Raw genomic sequence first — 17,494 nt, forward strand, 5'->3', positions numbered from 1 at the left:
CGGGAGACTCCGGCAGCTCCTGACTGACGGGCGGCTCCGGCAGCTCCTAACTGACGGGCGGCTTTGGCAGCTCTTGACTGACGGGCGGCTCTGGCAGCTCCTCACTGACGGGCAGCTCTGGCAGCTCAGGACAGACAGGCGGCTCTGGCAGCTCAGGACAGACGGGCGGCTCTGGCAGCTCAGGACAGACGGGCGGCTCTGGCAGCTCAGGACAGACGGGCGGCTCTGGCAGCTCAGGACAGACGGGCGGACCTGGAGGGAGGAGACGGAGAGACAGCCTGGTGCGTGGGGCTGCCACAGGACCCACCAAGCTGGGGAGACCTACAGGAGGCCTGGTGCTTGGAGGAGGCACCGGATGGACCGGGCTGTGGGTGAGCACTGGAGATCTGGTGCATACCACTCGCACCTCTCCCTTAGGCTCAATACCCACATTCACCCGGCACGGGCGGAGCGCAGGCATAGGACGCACTGCACCTTCCCAGCTCCTCGGAGACACAGCACGCAGAGCCGGCGCAGGATACCCTGGGCCGAAACGGCGTACTGGAGATCGAACACGCTGGGCTGGCACAACACGCCCTGGCTGGATGCCCACTCTCGCTTGGCACTTGCGGGGGGCTGGCCTATAGCCCACCGGGCTATGAGCGCGTACTGGCGATACCGTGCGCTTGACCGCATAACACGGTGCCTGACCAGTACTGTGCTTCTTCCGGTAAGCACGAGGAGTGGGCTCAGGTCTCCAACCTGACTCTGCCACACTCCCCGTGTGCCTCCTCCCAAAAACATTTTGGAGCTGCCTCTCGTGCCTGTCGCGCTGCCGTGCTACCTCCTCATATCGCCGCCACTCAGCTCTCGCTGCCTCCAGTTCTTCCTTGGGGCGGCGATATTCCCCAGCCTGTGCCCAGGGTCCTTTTCCGTCCAAAATCTCCTCCCATGTCCATGAGTCCAGAGATCGCTGCTGCCCGATACCACGCTGCTTGGTCCTTGGTTGGTGGGTGATTCTGTAACTGCATTCATCCTCCTCTGACGAGGAGTATGAGTATGTGTTCATGATGTTTATTTACTGAACACTGAAATACAAAATAACAACGTGAAAAAAACTAAAACAGCTCCATCAGGTGTAAAACACACTAAACAGAAAATAATCACCCACAAAACACAGGTGGGAAAAGGCTACCTAAGTATGATTCTCAATCAGAGACAACGAACGACACCTGCCTCTGATTGAGAACCATACTGGACCAAAAACACATAGAAAAAAGAACATAGACTACCCACCCCAACTCACACCCTTACCAACTTAAAACAAAGACATAACAAAGGAACTAAGGTCAGAATGTGACAGATGGGTTGAGATGGGTAGAAAATAGTATACTGTCAAATACAATTTGGCAGACTATTCTTTTATTTATTTATTTTATTTTAATTTTATTTTTTACAAATAACCATATAAATACTCAATAAAAGTAGTTGTTTTGGGCTGTGTATTTGAAAATGCTCAAATATTTTAAATACTAGATACTCAAGTACACATGTATTTGAACACAAGTCTGGTTGAACCAGGTTCTTTCTTGTGTGTCTCATGTGCTGTGCCTGTTTCGTGTGCTGTCTGTCTCATGTGTCGTGTTTGTCTCATGTTCTTTGGGTGTTTAGAGTATTACTGATGTGCTGAAGGGTCAAGATCACAGACCTTCACCCTCGGAGCAATAAGTCCTAGCTGCACCTTTAACCTCGGCACAAGGGAGCCTTCAACTAGGGCCCCATTAGTAACTAATGAGCCTGAAGAGAGTGAATGAGCACCGAGTCAATAAAAGTACTTGTCCTCCTTTTCAATTTAGTGTACATGAGTTCTTTCAAACAGGTCAACTGTGGCAAAAGGAACTTGACAGGCTAGACTACGGAAAGTTTAGAATTTGTTGAATTATTCAGTTGTTGAGTAAGCGTCATTTTGATGATGATTATGATAATGGTGGTGATAATGCTTATGATGAATATTATGATAATGATACATGAAATCTGAATGAAAAGATGGGAGATGACATGATCATGAGCAGCAGGTGAATCCATAAGTATGTTTTTTTCAGGTCATCTCCTCAAAACAAGGTACAATAATGATCACAGCCCAGTTCTGAAAACCTTATGCTAAAAGTCTTGTCCCGAGTTTTTGAGCTCAGAGAACAGATAAGAATGTTTTCGGAGCAGGAGCACAAGTATGACCTCGCAGAAAAATTGAGTGATGAGAACTTCCTGGCAAAACTGGCCTACCTGAGTGACATATTTGGAAAGCTAAATGAACTAAATCTACAGCTTCAAGGGAAAGATAAACACCTCCCTCAGGTCACAGACAAGATCAGCTCTTTCACTTGAACGCTTGCAATGTGGGGCAGGCGACTTGATGAAGGAAATACTGATTCATTCGAGAACCTGCATGAATTTGTTGACACTACTGACTATGATGCCACCTCAGTGATTCCATATATTAAGGAGCATATTTCATCACTGATAGGATTCTTTAAAAAGTACTTCCCTGAAAACAGTTTCCAATATGACTGGGTGAGAGATCCTTTCAATGCACCAGCTCCAACTGGTTTCAGCTCTGCAGAGGAGGACCAGTTCATTGATATGACCTCTGACTCCACATTGAGACTGAGGTTCACATCACAGACACTGAGTGAATTCTGGCTGAGTGTAGAGAGGCAGTATCCACTCTTAGGGCAGAGGGCCATGGGCATTCTTCTTCCTTTTGCAACATCTTGTCTTTGTGAGACTGGCTTCTCTGCTGTTGCTGCACTGAAGACCAAGTACAGGTCCCAGCTAAACATTGAGCAGGAGCTGAGAGTTGCAGTATCATGCTTCAAACCCCGCTTTGAAAAGATGTGCTCTGCAAAACGTGCTCATTGTAGCCATTAATCCTGACTTCCTCATTTTGATTTTAAAAAATCAGCATAAATTGTTTTATTCATTTTTGTTTTATAGGTCAAAGTGTTTCATATATTGTGCTCCTGAGTTAATGTTGCTGATCAATTTGAATTTATAATTTTTTATTGATTATATTTTATTTTTCAGTATCAAATGGTAAAATTTTGATGCAAATTGGTACACTTTAAGTCTTTTCTGTTACAGACTAAAAAACAATGTCAATAAAGTTATTCTTTGTTGTAAGTTGATCTATATTTCTTTCTTTTTTCTTTTTCTTTAATGTTAATAAGGATATGTATATGTATATGTATATACTGTACTCTATATCATCTACTGCATCTTTATGTAATACATGTATCACTAGCCACTTTAACTATGCCACTTTGTTTACATACTCATCTCATATGTATATACTGCACTCAATACCATCTACTGTATCTTGCCTATGCCGCTCTGTACCATCACTCATTCATATATCTTTATGTACATATTCTTTATCCCCTTACACTTGTGTCTATAAGGTAGTAGTTTTGGAATTGTTAGCTAGATTACTTGTTGGTTATTACTGCATTGTCGGAACTAGAAGCACAAGCATTTCGCTACACTCGCACTAACATCTGCTAACCATGTGTATGTGACAAATGAAAATGGATTTGATTTGATTTGAATGTTATGCAGAGGTGTACTTATAACAATTTTATAGACAAATTATACTATTTACAGTCGCGGTGGAGAGTTGGGGTGGCGCGAAATGTTTACTTCTTCCTAGGGGGGGCGTAACAGAAAATAATTGAGAAGCACTGCTCTAACACAAACTGTAACCCAGCTAGTTGTTGTATCAAAAAAGTTGCAGTTAATAGTTTGTTGATAGCTTAAGAATATGTAGACCATCTATAGGGGAGTATCCAAATAAAGAGAAACCGATTTCATAAATTAAGTGCTGTATGTTTATTATTACGAAACCTTGAAGTGTTGAGGTAAATCAAGGGCACTGCAATGGGCAAGTGTTGGTTGGTGGATGGAGTCAATGAATGGTAGTAGTAATTGCATCCATGTGTTGAAATACTGGCATGTACAGTGCCTTGCGAAAGTATTCGGCCCCCTTGAACTTTGCGACCTTTTGCCACATTTCAGGCTTCAAACATAAAGATATAAAACTGTATTTTTTTGTGAAGAATCAACAACAAGTGGGACACAATCATGAAGTGGAACGACATTTATTGGATATTTCAAACTTTTTTAACAAATCAAAAACTGAAAAATTGGGCGTGCAAAATTATTCAGCCCCTTTACTTTCAGTGCAGCAAACTCTCTCCAGAAGTTCAGTGAGGATCTCTGAATGATCCAATGTTGACCTAAATGACTAATGATGATAAATACAATCCACCTGTGTGTAATCAAGTCTCCGTATAAATGCACCTGCACTGTGATAGTCTCAGAGGTCCGTAAAAAGCGCAGAGAGCATCATGAAGAACAAGGAACACACCAGGCAGGTCCGAGATACTGTTGTGAAGAAGTTTAAAGCCGGATTTGGATACAAAAATATTTCCCAAGCTTTAAACATCCCAAGGAGCACTGTGCAAGCGATAATATTGAAATGGAAGGAGTATCAGACCACTGCAAATCTACCAAGACCTGGCCGTCCCTCTAAACTTTCAGCTCATACAAGGAGAAGACTGATCAGAGATGCAGCCAAGAGGCCCATGATCACTCTGGATGAACTGCAGAGATCTACAGCTGAGGTGGGAGACTCTGTCCATAGGACAACAATCAGTCATATATTGCACAAATCTGGCCTTTATGGAAGAGTGGCAAGAAGAAAGCCATTTCTTAAAGATATCCATAAAAAGTGTTGTTTAAAGTTTGCCACAAGCCACCTGGGAGACACACCAAACATGTGGAAGAAGGTGCTCTGGTCAGATGAAACCAAAATTGAACTTTTTGGCAACAATGCAAAACGTTATGTTTGGCATAAAAGCAACACAGCTCATCACCCTGAACACACCATCCCCACTGTCAAACATGGTGGTGGCAGCATCATGGTTTGGGCCTGCTTTGCTTCAGCAGGGACAGGGAAGATGGTTAAAATTGATGGGAAGATGGATGGAGCCAAATACAGGACCATTCTGGAAGAAAACCTGATGGAGTCTGCAAAAGACCTGAGACTGGGACGGAGATTTGTCTTCCAATAAGACAATGATCCAAAACATAAAGCAAAATCTACAATGGAATGGTTCAAAAATAAACATATCCAGGTGTTAGAATGGCCAAGTCAAAGTCCAGACCTGAATCCAATCGAGAATCTGTGGAAAGAACTGAAAACTGCTGTTCACAAATGCTCTCCATCCAACCTCACTGAGCTCGAGCTGTTTTGCAAGGAGGAATGGGAAAAAATGTCAGTCTCTCGATGTGCAAAACTGATAGAGACATACCCCAAGCGACTTACAGCTGTAATCGCAAAAGGTGGCGCTACAAAGTATTAACTTAAGGGGGCTGATTTTCAGTTTTTGATTTGTTAAAAAAGTTTGAAATATCCAATAAATGTCGTTCCACTTCATGATTGTGTCCCACTTGTTGTTGATTCTTCACAAAAAATACAGTTTTATATCTTTATGTTTGAAGCCTGAAATGTGGCAAAAGGTCGCAAAGTTCAAGGGGGCCGAATACTTTCGCAAGGCACTGTATGTACAGCATGTAAAGCCTGGATGAAGTAAACATGTTTTCCTCCACCTTGAATTTCAATTTACAGAATGATTGAGTCTTTACACTTGAGGAAGGTGGGCTATGCTATGCATTTTCATACTATATGACATGTTGAACACACACACACACACACACACACACACACACACACACACACACACACACACACACACACACACACACACACACACACACACACACACACATATATATATATATATACTCACACACAAACCTGACAAAGAAGTTTTATAAAGTAAAAACTAGACCATAATTGATCATCTGATACATTTCAATTTGGCATCAATTTCAAATGTACATTTGATTGAAAATAAAATAATACAAAAAAACATATGTAGTTGTCAAAAGTGACCCATATAGCATTAGAAATTAAGTAACACAAATCATTTTGGCCACGTCATTTTTAGGGTTGTGTCACAAGATGACTGGTTGGACCGTGGACCCCTACTGTGCAGCCAGCGGCTTATGTTGCATCAAAGTAACTGGGGTTACGTCCTTAACAGCACTCTATTTCCTATTTAGTGCACTATTTTTGAGCAGGGCACAGATGGCTCTGGTCAAAAGTAGTGCACAATATAGTGAATAGGTGCCATTTGGGATGCAATCTGGGTATTAAATCCTGGCGACAGCAAGATGAGACGGCATTATGAAACTTAGACAGAAAAAAATACATAAAGACTATTTTCCCACAGTGTCATATGTCTCTCATTCCATTAATGTCTTCTTATGATGGTTCTTGGAAATTCTTAGATGTTTACTGGACCCACAGGGTACTTGAAGCCTGCCAGACTAAAGTGATGGAAGCAACTGTGTTGCTAAGTCCCTGCTTCCTAACGCTTGGGGGGACATGGTTGTATTGTATAATCAAATCAAATCAAGCTTTACAGCACATTTCAAACATGGAATGCAACACAATGTGATTCATAGGGAAAAAAATGTTAAACAATTTAAATAAAAACTGAAATATTTACTACACAACAAACATGAGAGGATAAAAAACTAAAGAATAACAATAAAAACTGAACAACTAAAAAGCACCCTAAGGAAAAGCAAACCTAAAAAGGTGTGTTTTAAGAGCAGTGGTAGTACATTGGCTGGATGGCATGAACATAGTTAGTTGTTTTTCACTTAATAATTGGCTGGATTACAGTCATGTATAAATCCTTGCTTCAAATCAATGTCTGTGCTTGTGAATGACATGGTATTAAGGTCCTGTACTGTAAGAGGTGTGAACACACATGACCTTGTGGACTACAGCGGCTGCCTGAAACAATGAATAACACTTCCTCGATGTCCAAATCACTAAAGACTTAAAATGGTCCAAACACGCAGACAATCGCAAAGAAGGTGCGACAGCGCCTCTTCCCCCTCTGGAGGTTGAAAAAGTTTGGTATTGGCCCTCAAATCCTCAAAAGGTTCCACAGCTGTACCATTGAGAGCATTTTGACTGGCTGCATCACTGCCTGGTATGGAAATAGCGCAGACTTCGATCACATGGCGCTACAGAGGGTGGTGCGGACAGCCCAGTATATCAATGGGGCCGAGCTCCCTGCCATCCAGGACATCTATATCCGGAAGGCCCAGACAATCATTGAAGACTCCAACCACCCAAGCCATAGGCTATTTTCTCTGCTTCCGCACGGCAAGCGGTACTGGTGCATCAAGTCTGGCACCAACTGGCTATTGAACAGCCAAGCAATAAGACAGACAAATAGCTAACAAAATAGCTCCATGGACTATCTGAGTTAACCTTGCATCCTTATTTACCTTTAGATGTTTGTACTGTATGCACACTCACAGGGCCCTACACACACACACACACTCCATCATCTGCTCACAAACACATAATATGCACATACATTTATACCGACTCTACACACACGCACACCCACTCACATACAAGCTGATGCTACTCTGTTTATCTTATATCCTGATGCCTAGTCACCTTACCCCTATACATATCTACCTCCATCACTCCAGTATCCGTGCACTTTGCAAATATGGTATTGGCACTGACCCTGTATATATGCTTACTTACTTATTGTGTTATTCACATTTCTTGTGGTTTTTTAAATTTTGTTTTCTTTTAGTATTACATTGTTTTTGGTTATTGCATTGTTGGATTTTGAGTTTGAAGAAAGGCATTTCACTGTTCTTGTGCATGTGACATTAAAACTTGAAACTTTAACAGATGTGAAAAATGATCAGTATGGCAACCTGAGGGGAAAAACATATGTGTTTTCTTTTGTATTATATTGGAAAATCTCAGGATATTGCATTCATAGACACAACTATTGTTATGCCTCTGGTGTGATTGCCTAACATTTGTTCATCCAGAATGGCTCAAATTTGCATGTACCCAGAATATCGTCTGATATGGACTCATGTGTGAACATGTAAGTTGTGACATACTGTCAGGATGAGTGCAGCCATAAATAATGGAGATAGCTGTTATTACTGCACTATACAATTGTAAAAAGTGTAAAGGCCGATTGTCAATGATGATATCATCAACAATATTTAGAATGGAAATAACTGATTCGAAGGCTAGTGTTATAAAACCGTTTCATAAAATAATTTTGTAATGTATCATAAAAGAGTTACAAAAGAGTATTACAAAATACCTTAATCAGATCAGTTTCACGATAATTGTAATTGACAGTTTAACTACATAATTTCGCACCTTTCCACATCATATCATGTCTGTCATTTAATATACTAACTAAATAATTGGGGTGTTATTCGGACAATTATCAATTATCTTTATCTGTCAAATCCAAGGTGCTAATGGTTGGATAATTTATTTGTGTCCTGCAGGGAATTGAACTTCACTTAATTTGCTTCTGGAGTTCCATAAGATGTGGATTTCCATACATAGAGTTCCATAAGACCTTGTCTTTGAGGGATGATATGCTGCTTTTATGCCTTTGGTGAATTCCTGCAAAATTACCTCCAGAAGGACTGTTCTGTTAAATACTGACTTGACACATCTGAGGAGAATACTGCCAATGTTTCCTTCAGATGCCCAGAAACAGTCTACTTACTACCTTGGATTCTCAATTCCTGCTGCTTATCCATTTTCTCTCATCAATTTCAGCTTGGTTGCTCAAATCCTGCTATCTTCATTCCTGCTTAACTTTCTAAGTTGCTAATCAATGCTTGCTGTATACACATTTAAAACAATTTAAAATAACCTTTAAAACATACCCCATTATTATATCGTCACCATCTACATAGTAGTCAACTCACATCTTAAAGGTATTTGAAAAGAAAAGTATTTGAAAACTCACAGTGCAAATAACATTTATAAAAGTCCTATCCCAAAAATATGGCTACCATACACCACTAAGGTGGGTCCTATATACAGTATAGGTAGAATAGCTGAGGTAAGAAATAAATCACCTCAATACAATATCTGAGATCTGGAGAAAAAAAAATACAAAATGATTACAATTTTTTATTTGCATATATTCCTCAAATATACAATACTTATGTATGGACTGTTTAATTGGGCACTGAAAATATCATATCAAAAGTACTATGTATCATGTTTTCAAATTAGCAAGATGTCATGTGTGCATCTCTAGCTCAACTACACCACTTCCCTTGTACTCAAGATTAAGAATGGAATCTGGGTTCAGAGGGCACTGTTCAGGAGTTTGCTGCTTCTGGTTGAGGGCCTTGTTGGTTTCTGGGCGACATAGCTGTTTTAGGCTCTGTGAAAGCAGGTCGTCGATAAAAACAAAAATCCAATAACATGCATTTCACAGTTCTGATCAAAGAAGAGTAATAAATCCAAACAATCGAAATTACATTTCTGTGTTTTTGCTAAATGTACGTTTTTGGTAAGCCCAAAGTCATTACTGAAGTATAAATCCCTATTTCTATGGTTCGACGTTATTAGGTTGTAATCTTTGTAAATATTTTACCAAGCAATGTATGCCGTGGGCACTTTTGTATTCTCATGAATATTGTATCTAACCATTGTATCAACTACCACCATTGACAGTAGTCTTACCTGCCAGACTGTCAATTTGGACCGATAGACCTTCCAGATCATCCACAGAGGCACCAGAGCCACACAGGCGAGCCCCAGGAACCACCCCAATGCATATGCCCAGTCAGGGTACAAATAGGTTTTGTTGAACTTTAGGGGCTTATATTGTACCAAGGAAAAGATGAATGTACCCTGAAGAGAAACAAATAATAGCATAGGCATGTCATTCTATCATGAATTGTTAAGGATTTGTATTGTTCTTTAGGCATGTTGCATTAGATAATATCCTTCATATTAAAACCATAATATTACAGTTAATTCTTTTAATGTATATATTCCTTGAAGAAGGATTTTTGACAAAACAGTGAGCCAACCACTCACCAAACAGACTGTAGGGGTGACGTAAAGCCAACAGTACTTAATCACTGGCCAGGGACGATACCCAATCATATCTTCTATGTTGTCATAGAGACGATCCACTCCTGTAAATAAAAAGTATAACACAGAGTTTGGGTCGACTTCGTTTACACTTCAACAAATTCAGGAAATTCATTCATATGATTTTCAGTGAGTGTCAGTCTGAATTGTTAAATTCTTGCTCTGAATTTGCTCAGAGTGAAGCTTTTAAAGGTTTAACCTGAAACACAAGTATTTTATGACCAACCAAGTGTTCAGCTAGGATGATATTGTTGAAGTCGGAAGTTTACATACACTTAGGTTATAGTCATTAAAACTCCACAAATGTATTGTTATCAAACTATAGTTTTGGCAAGTCGATTAGGACATCTACTTTGTGCATGACACAAGTAAATTTTCCAACAATTGTTTACAGACAGATTATTTCACTTGTTATTCACTGTATCACAATTCCAGTGGGTCAGAAGTTTACATACACTAAGTTGACTGTGCCTTTAAACAGCTTGGAAAATTCCAGAAAATTATGTCATGGCTTTAGATGGTTCTGATAGGCTAATTGACATCATTTGGGTCAATTGGAGGTGTACCTGTGGATGTATTTCAAGGCCTACCTTCAAACTCAGTGCCTCTTTGCTTGACATCATTGGAAAATCAAAATAAATCAGCCAAGACCTCAGAAAGAAAATGGTAGACCTCCACAAGTCTGGTTTATCCTTGAGAGCAATTTGCAAACGCCTGAAGGTACCAGGTTCATCTGTACAAACAATAGTACGCAAGTATAAACACCATGGGACACTGCAGCCGTCATACTGCTCGGGAAGGAGACGCGTTCTCTCTCCTAGAGATGAACGTACTTTGGTGCAAAAAGTGCGAATCAATCCCAGAACAACAGCAAAGGACCTTGTGAAGATGCTGGAGGAAACAGGTACAAAAGTATAAATATCCACAGTAAAACGAGTCCTATATCAACATAACCTGAAAGGCCGCTCAGCAAGGAAGAAGCCACTGCTCCAAAACCACCATAAAAAAGCCAGACTTCGGTTTGCAACTGCACATGGGGACAAAAAAATGTACTTTCTGGAGAAATGTCCTCTGGTCTGATGAAACAAAATAAAAATTGTTTGGAGGAAAAAGGGGGATGCTTGTAAGCTGAAGAACACCATCCTAACCGTGAAGCACGGGGGTGGCAGCATCATGTTGTGAGGGTGTTTTGCTGCAGGAGGGACTGGTGCACTTCACAAAATAGCTGGCCTCATGAGATAGGAAATGTGGATATATTGAAGCAACATCTCAAAACATCAGTCAGGTCAAGTTAAAGCTTGGTCGCAAATGGGGTCTTCCAAATAGACAATGACCCCAAGCATACTTCCAAAGTTGTAGCAAAATGGCTTAAGGACAACAAAGTCAAAGCATTGGAGTGGCCATCACAAAGCCCTGACCTCAATCCTATAGAAAATGTGTGAGCAGAACTGAAAAAGCATGTGTGAGCAAGGAGGCCTACAAACCTGACTCAGTTCCACCAACTCTGGCCAAAATTCACCCAGCTTATTGTGGGAAGCTTGTGGAAGGCTACCTGAAATGTTTGACCCAAGTTAAACAATTTAAAGGCAATGCTACCAAATACTAATTGAGTTTATGTAAACTTCTGACCCACTGGGAATGTGATGAAAGAAATAAAAGCTGAAATAAATCATTCTTTCTACTATTACTCCGACATTTCACATTCTTAAAACAAAGTGGTGATATTAACTGACCTAAAACAGGGAATTAAAAAAAAACGGAGTTTAAATGTATTTGGCTAAGGTGTATGTAAACTTCCGACTTCAACTGTAGGTAAGGACATATCGGGTAGATATATAATGTTCAGTCAAACTAATAGTTGACTTCTCCATAATGAAGTTTCATTTCAATTATATTCCCATCATGAATCAAAGGTAAAAAAAAAAAAATCTAGTCAGCACCCAAGGTGTTATAACACCGTTTGACAGGATTGCAGCAGATCTGACATGACTTTTGACATCATTTCTGGATACGTTCCTACCTGCTGCATCGGGTGTGTCAGGAAAGGCCGGGGGCCATATGTATTAAGATTCTCAGACTAGGAGTGCTGATTTAGCATCCGTTTAGCCTTTTAGATCAAAATTAATATGATTACATGAACAGGGGGGACCTGATCCTAGTGCAGCACTCATAAGCTGAGACACTTGATACATACATACGGCCAAGATGTCACCTTTCAGTCCATAGTATTCCTATACGTTTTCCAGTAAGAGGTCAGGAAACTCATCCTCAGGTGTTCCTGTCTCCGTCCCTCTCATTAGAATACTTCTCGGATCTACAGTATTTACCCTAACACGCACCTCATTCCTACAGAAACACTTTGTAGCGTCAGCATACCATGTCATTTGGTTAGAACATTCCTAACAATGTTTGAATCTTTACTACAGTTATCTCATTTACCAGCTATCCATGTGAACAAAGTCTCATAACATGTTGCTTCACTTGATATTCATATTAATTGTATTATATTAGGTGCACACTGGGGGTGGTTTCTTTTTCTGACAGCACAGTTGCCTGCCATCTTTGTAAATTACCCCCAGAGACATACACGGTCTGGCTGTGAACACACTGAAACACAATACTTCCCATGCCAGCAGACTGCCTTCAATATTTCAAATTGAGTGAAAGATGAATGTCTGGAGTCAGTTTCAGGACAATGTTAGTAAATAAATGTTATTTAAATAACACCATTACCTCTCTGAAAGATAAACTTGGATTGAGTATACTAAAACAATGAACAAGATTATTTCATGACCCACACTCCCATAGCCCAAGGGAGAGGGGCTATCCATGTTTCACAACCAATGACAGTTTATTTCCATAAAGCAATAACACGTTCAAAGTTAGTCAAACGGACACAATTTGCAATAGCATGCCATGACTTGCATTGTTATGTTTATCTTAAAAGTAGTATCTTATAAAAGCGTTCAAGATTACATGATTGAACATCATCACTCTGCACATGAGTGAAATGGACCCTAATGAAACCTTATGTTAAACCCATGTGGATCTAAAGGTTTTCTTGTGCGTTTGCGCTTATTTAGTCTGTCAATGGTTAAGGCTTTTCTGTTTTGCAATCAAAGCCTAAGTAGCTGTGACAGCAGACATCCTTTTTCAAGAGAGTGGGATGCCATCAAGCTTATATCCTCAATGGGGAAAGTCTAAGGAAGTATTATACACAGCTGACAAACGTGATGGATGGAACAAAGGTGTCTAGTCAAAGAGCACATAAAGATTAAACCTAAGCAGAGGCAATGTCTAGAATTTGACTGACTAAGGACTAAGAGGGTGAAATCAAGAGGTCATATAGAAGACCTACTGTATATCCAGTCATTGTTTGAACAGTGTTATTGAATAGGCTTGCAAAACAAGTGTACAATTATTTCACAAAAGTCTGAATTAAGCACCTGGGACTTTAAAACACTGAAAACCCACAAAGAACATCAGAGGAACTGCACTTTAGAAGTCCTTATAAGAGATTTAAGAATCAACTTTATTGAATATATGTTTTGGCTTCTGTGCCTCTTGCTTTAAAAGTACTTAGGCCACTTACTGAGTGATTATTTAGAAAGAATAGTATATCAACTGAGCAAAATGTAAGATCATTTGGCATTTGAAGATTTCAAAGTGGTATACAGTATTATTCAAAGACAATGTAGACTGCACTTACGCAAGTGCTATCATGGGACAAAATAATATTGCATGACATTTGAGCAACGTTCCTAGATGTTCAACGTTCTGGTCTGTCTACATGTGACAAAAAATGCAAATGCAAAAATGAGGGAACTTGGAGGCACACGTTTAGATAGACGTATCCACAACATTCTTAATCCAAAATAATTCAAACCCGTCTTAGAAAGTCAAAATATTTCAACATAAATTAATTCCTCTCTAAGGATAAATCATAACCCAAAACAGGAACTGAATGGACGCTTAGGGTGAATAACTAACTCCTGAAGAGACACATTATTTCATTGTTATCACCAGAGAATCTTGAGGACTTACCATAAATCCAACCGATTGCTATTGACTGGCAGACGGAGAGCAGAAGGAGATTGTTGCCACTGCACACGTAATGGTCAAAAAGTTGTAGAAAATATAAGCCTCCCTGCAACAGAGAACAGACATGATCGTACAGTGTGAAACTATGACTAATCGTGTAATCAGACAATACACTGGTGTCATCTGATCACAAAATGTTAATCAAAGGTACATGATATAGGGTATGTGATTCTCTAGAAAATAGTAACCAATAGTATGTATAGTACCATGAGGACTTTAGATGTTAGCCTTTCTCACAGAGTGTGAGAATAAAATATTCATATGCCCCCAGGAAAGCAGCTTAACACGTTTCAACTTCTGGTAAAGGGGTGGGGGGGCCCTATCAGCGGTCTCACTAGACTGGTATACTAAGACAGTGTTGAGACATTGGCAAGTTCAGGACATAACTTTGTTCCAGTGCTTGACAACTATAGACTAGAAAAACACAGCCAGAATGAAGGGAGAAAAGAATGAAGACTTGTGTAGTGAGACACTCACCTCTGTGACCAGAAGGAGTCCCAGGAAGAAGCAGACAGAGCAGAGACAAAGCAGCAGCAGCTCTCGACGGTACCCCCTTCGAAACACGGTGGGGAACATGTCTGTCACAGAGGTCATCAGGCACTCCAGACTGACAAACTGTGACCAGGAGCAGAGAGGGGCCAAGTCATTCTCTACTCCTACTCTCAAAGTTGCATGAACTACATTAAGCTCCGTCACTTGACTAAAAAAATCATAACAATAAAAATGATTTCCCATCTGTAATAAATAATGAAATCAGACACAAAATAATAAAAAATGATCCTACTAATGTAGCCTCATATGGATAATATTTCAAGAATGATTAATCTAACTTCGATGTGGTTGAACCTTTGTTGTCTCACCTGTGTGTCAGCACCCAGCAAGATGACCATGACGAAGAAACATATGGACCACAACTGAGGTAAAGGCATCATGGCCACGGCACGAGGATAGGCTATGAAAGCCAGGCCAGGACCTGTAGCAATGTGGATACTTGCACTTTCTCATTCTCATACAAAATAAATAACCATCAACTCTGGAAGTATTGTTAAGTATAGACGTTAGTGGTAAACTATGGAAGTTAGTGGTGGCCCCGGATCTGTTTGTGTTGTCTTGTCAACTCCTATGGTCATTGTCACGAGGAATTGGCAAGACAGCACAATGTGATCTGGCACCAGGCAAGGAAGTTAGTAGTACTCTTACCTGATGCTGCAACTTCAGATATGGGCAGCCCCTGTTCATATGACATGAAGCCCAACACAGAGAAGATAGCAAACCCAGCAACGAAGCTTGATCCTCCATTCACCAAACACAGCACAAACGTGTCCCTATAAATGAGGTAAAAGGTAAGAAAAGGTAAGGTAAGATCAGCTCAGGTCAAATCTCATGGATTGTGCCTAAGGTCTGAGTAAATTTACTCTGTACAAGAATTCAAATAACTACATTTGAGATAAGCTAAACCTTCAGACAATTGACAATAAAGAGGAGAAGGCTTTTAAGTCGCCTCTCTGTCTCACTTGTTTGTGAACCAGGATAAAGAACTTCCTGTGATGAGCCAGACCCCCCCTGAGCCTGAGCCATGGACACTCTGATGTATGAAAAGGCCCTTTAAGGGGTCAGTCAGAATAAATGCTAACAGTGTGTGGCTCCCAGACTCTCAGGCCAAGGACGGCATGGCCTATAGAGACTGTGAGACACTTGAAAACCAATGCCAGCTACAGCACTACAGTTCCTGAAGTGATCCAAATTATAATATAGAATATACTGTATATATCCAATACCCAAAAGTGTAAAATAATTTGATAATGGCAGACATAATTCAAACTGTCAGAGTGGGGCTCAAAAACAATAGTTGGACATTTCCAGATCCACTACATCCTAGGCTAGTTAACCTCGCAAAGGACACAAAAAAAGGTTAAATAAAAATGATAATACAATAGACAGCCAGCTGGCAGGGAAGAAAATATAAGTATTTACTTATAGCAATCATTGTTATAATGATTGTAGCTGCCCAGTGCAGTCAGACTCCCTTGACAGATACCAAAGGAGAAAAGCACCTGTGCTCCAGCATCCATCCATACCTGCAATGGCACACATACAGTATACATCACTTTGAAGCCTTTTTAAAGGTAGAACATGAGCTGAAAAACATTGAGTAATAAAAACACAGACAATGCATTGTATTTCCTTATCTTCAATGATTTTCTTGATCTACTGTTTTACCTGCTGCTCTCCAAACATACCTGTGGTGCTACAACAACCACATTGTAATCACCTATTTGTTACGGAATTATGATATTTGGCACACATGTTAAGGGGCATGACAGCTAATTATTTACCTGTGGGTCGACCAGTCTTGCAGGGTCCGGGTAGAGGTAGAACTTGATCCCATCAATAGCTCCAGGTAACGTGAGTCCCCGAGCCAATAGAACGATCAACATCAGATAGGGAAAGGTAGCTGTGAAATACACCACCTATCAAGAGGAGAGATATTACCTGACAATAAATAACCAAACATATTCACCATGACAGACATTTTAGTCCTTTCAGAAGATGTTTGTATCAAGGGAAAATAACAGTGTGCATATATAACAAGGGGCTTAACGTCAGCCTCGGAAAGAGCTAAATGTATGTTAATAAAACTAAAGAAGTGCAATAGTGAGAATATTACACTGAGTGTACAAAACTTTAGCAACACCTGCTCTTTCCATGACATAGACTGACCAGGTGAATCCAGGTGAAATTTATGATCCATTATTGATGTCACTTGTTAAATCCACTTCAGTCAGTGTAGATGAAGGGCAGGAGACAGGTTAAATACGTATTTTTAAGCCTTGAGACATGGTTTGTGTATGTGTGCCATTCATAGGGTGAATTAGCAACCAAAAAGTGCCATCGAACGGGGTATAGTAGTAGGTGCCAGGTACACCGGTTTGAGTGTGTCAAGAACTGCAACGCTGCAGGGTTTTTCATGCTCAACAGTTTTCCGTGTGTATCAAGAATGGTCCACCACCCAAAGGACACCCAGCCAACTTGACACAACTGTGGGAAGCATTGAAGTCATGGGCCAGCATCCCTGTGAAACGCTTTAGACACCTTGTAGAGTCCATGCCTGACGAATTGAGGCTGTTCCTAGTGCAAAAGGGGGTGCAACTTTATATTAGGAAGATGTCCGTAATGTTTTGTACACTCAGTGTATAAGCAATAAATTATTCTAAATGTGACACATTTCTAGTTGGAACACTTTGTAAAAACAACAACATATGGTTCCCTTGGGAAAATATATCAATGTCCCTGGTGAATTGGCACATAAAGCAAAAA

At 40.3% G+C, this 17,494-nt stretch overlaps 1 protein-coding gene across 2 annotated transcripts in view; it reads right to left on the reverse strand.

Annotated features, from left to right (window-relative positions):
- Window positions 1-9,083: 9,083 nt before the first annotated feature.
- Window positions 9,084-17,494, reverse strand: part of LOC109891259 (sodium- and chloride-dependent GABA transporter 2) — a 33,972-nt gene continuing 25,561 nt past the window's right edge. The window contains exons 7-15 of one of the 2 annotated variants that reach the window (XM_020483663.2): window positions 16,513-16,647; window positions 16,151-16,254; window positions 15,377-15,501; window positions 15,037-15,149; window positions 14,654-14,791; window positions 14,120-14,222; window positions 10,019-10,119; window positions 9,659-9,829; window positions 9,084-9,356 (exon numbers count right to left, since the gene is read on the reverse strand). In XM_020483663.2, the coding sequence (XP_020339252.2) occupies window positions 9,210-9,356; window positions 9,659-9,829; window positions 10,019-10,119; window positions 14,120-14,222; window positions 14,654-14,791; window positions 15,037-15,149; window positions 15,377-15,501; window positions 16,151-16,254; window positions 16,513-16,647 (1,137 nt within the window). In that variant the 3' untranslated portion in view covers window positions 9,084-9,209. The remainder of the gene's footprint in view (window positions 9,357-9,658; window positions 9,830-10,018; window positions 10,120-14,119; window positions 14,223-14,653; window positions 14,792-15,036; window positions 15,150-15,376; window positions 15,502-16,150; window positions 16,255-16,512; window positions 16,648-17,494) is intronic. The other variant, XM_020483664.2, reaches the window with a different exon arrangement.

The sequence above is a fragment of the Oncorhynchus kisutch genome, linkage group LG5 (assembly GCF_002021735.2).
Source record: "Oncorhynchus kisutch isolate 150728-3 linkage group LG5, Okis_V2, whole genome shotgun sequence".
In the NCBI taxonomy this organism is placed as follows: Eukaryota; Metazoa; Chordata; class Actinopteri; order Salmoniformes; family Salmonidae; genus Oncorhynchus; species Oncorhynchus kisutch.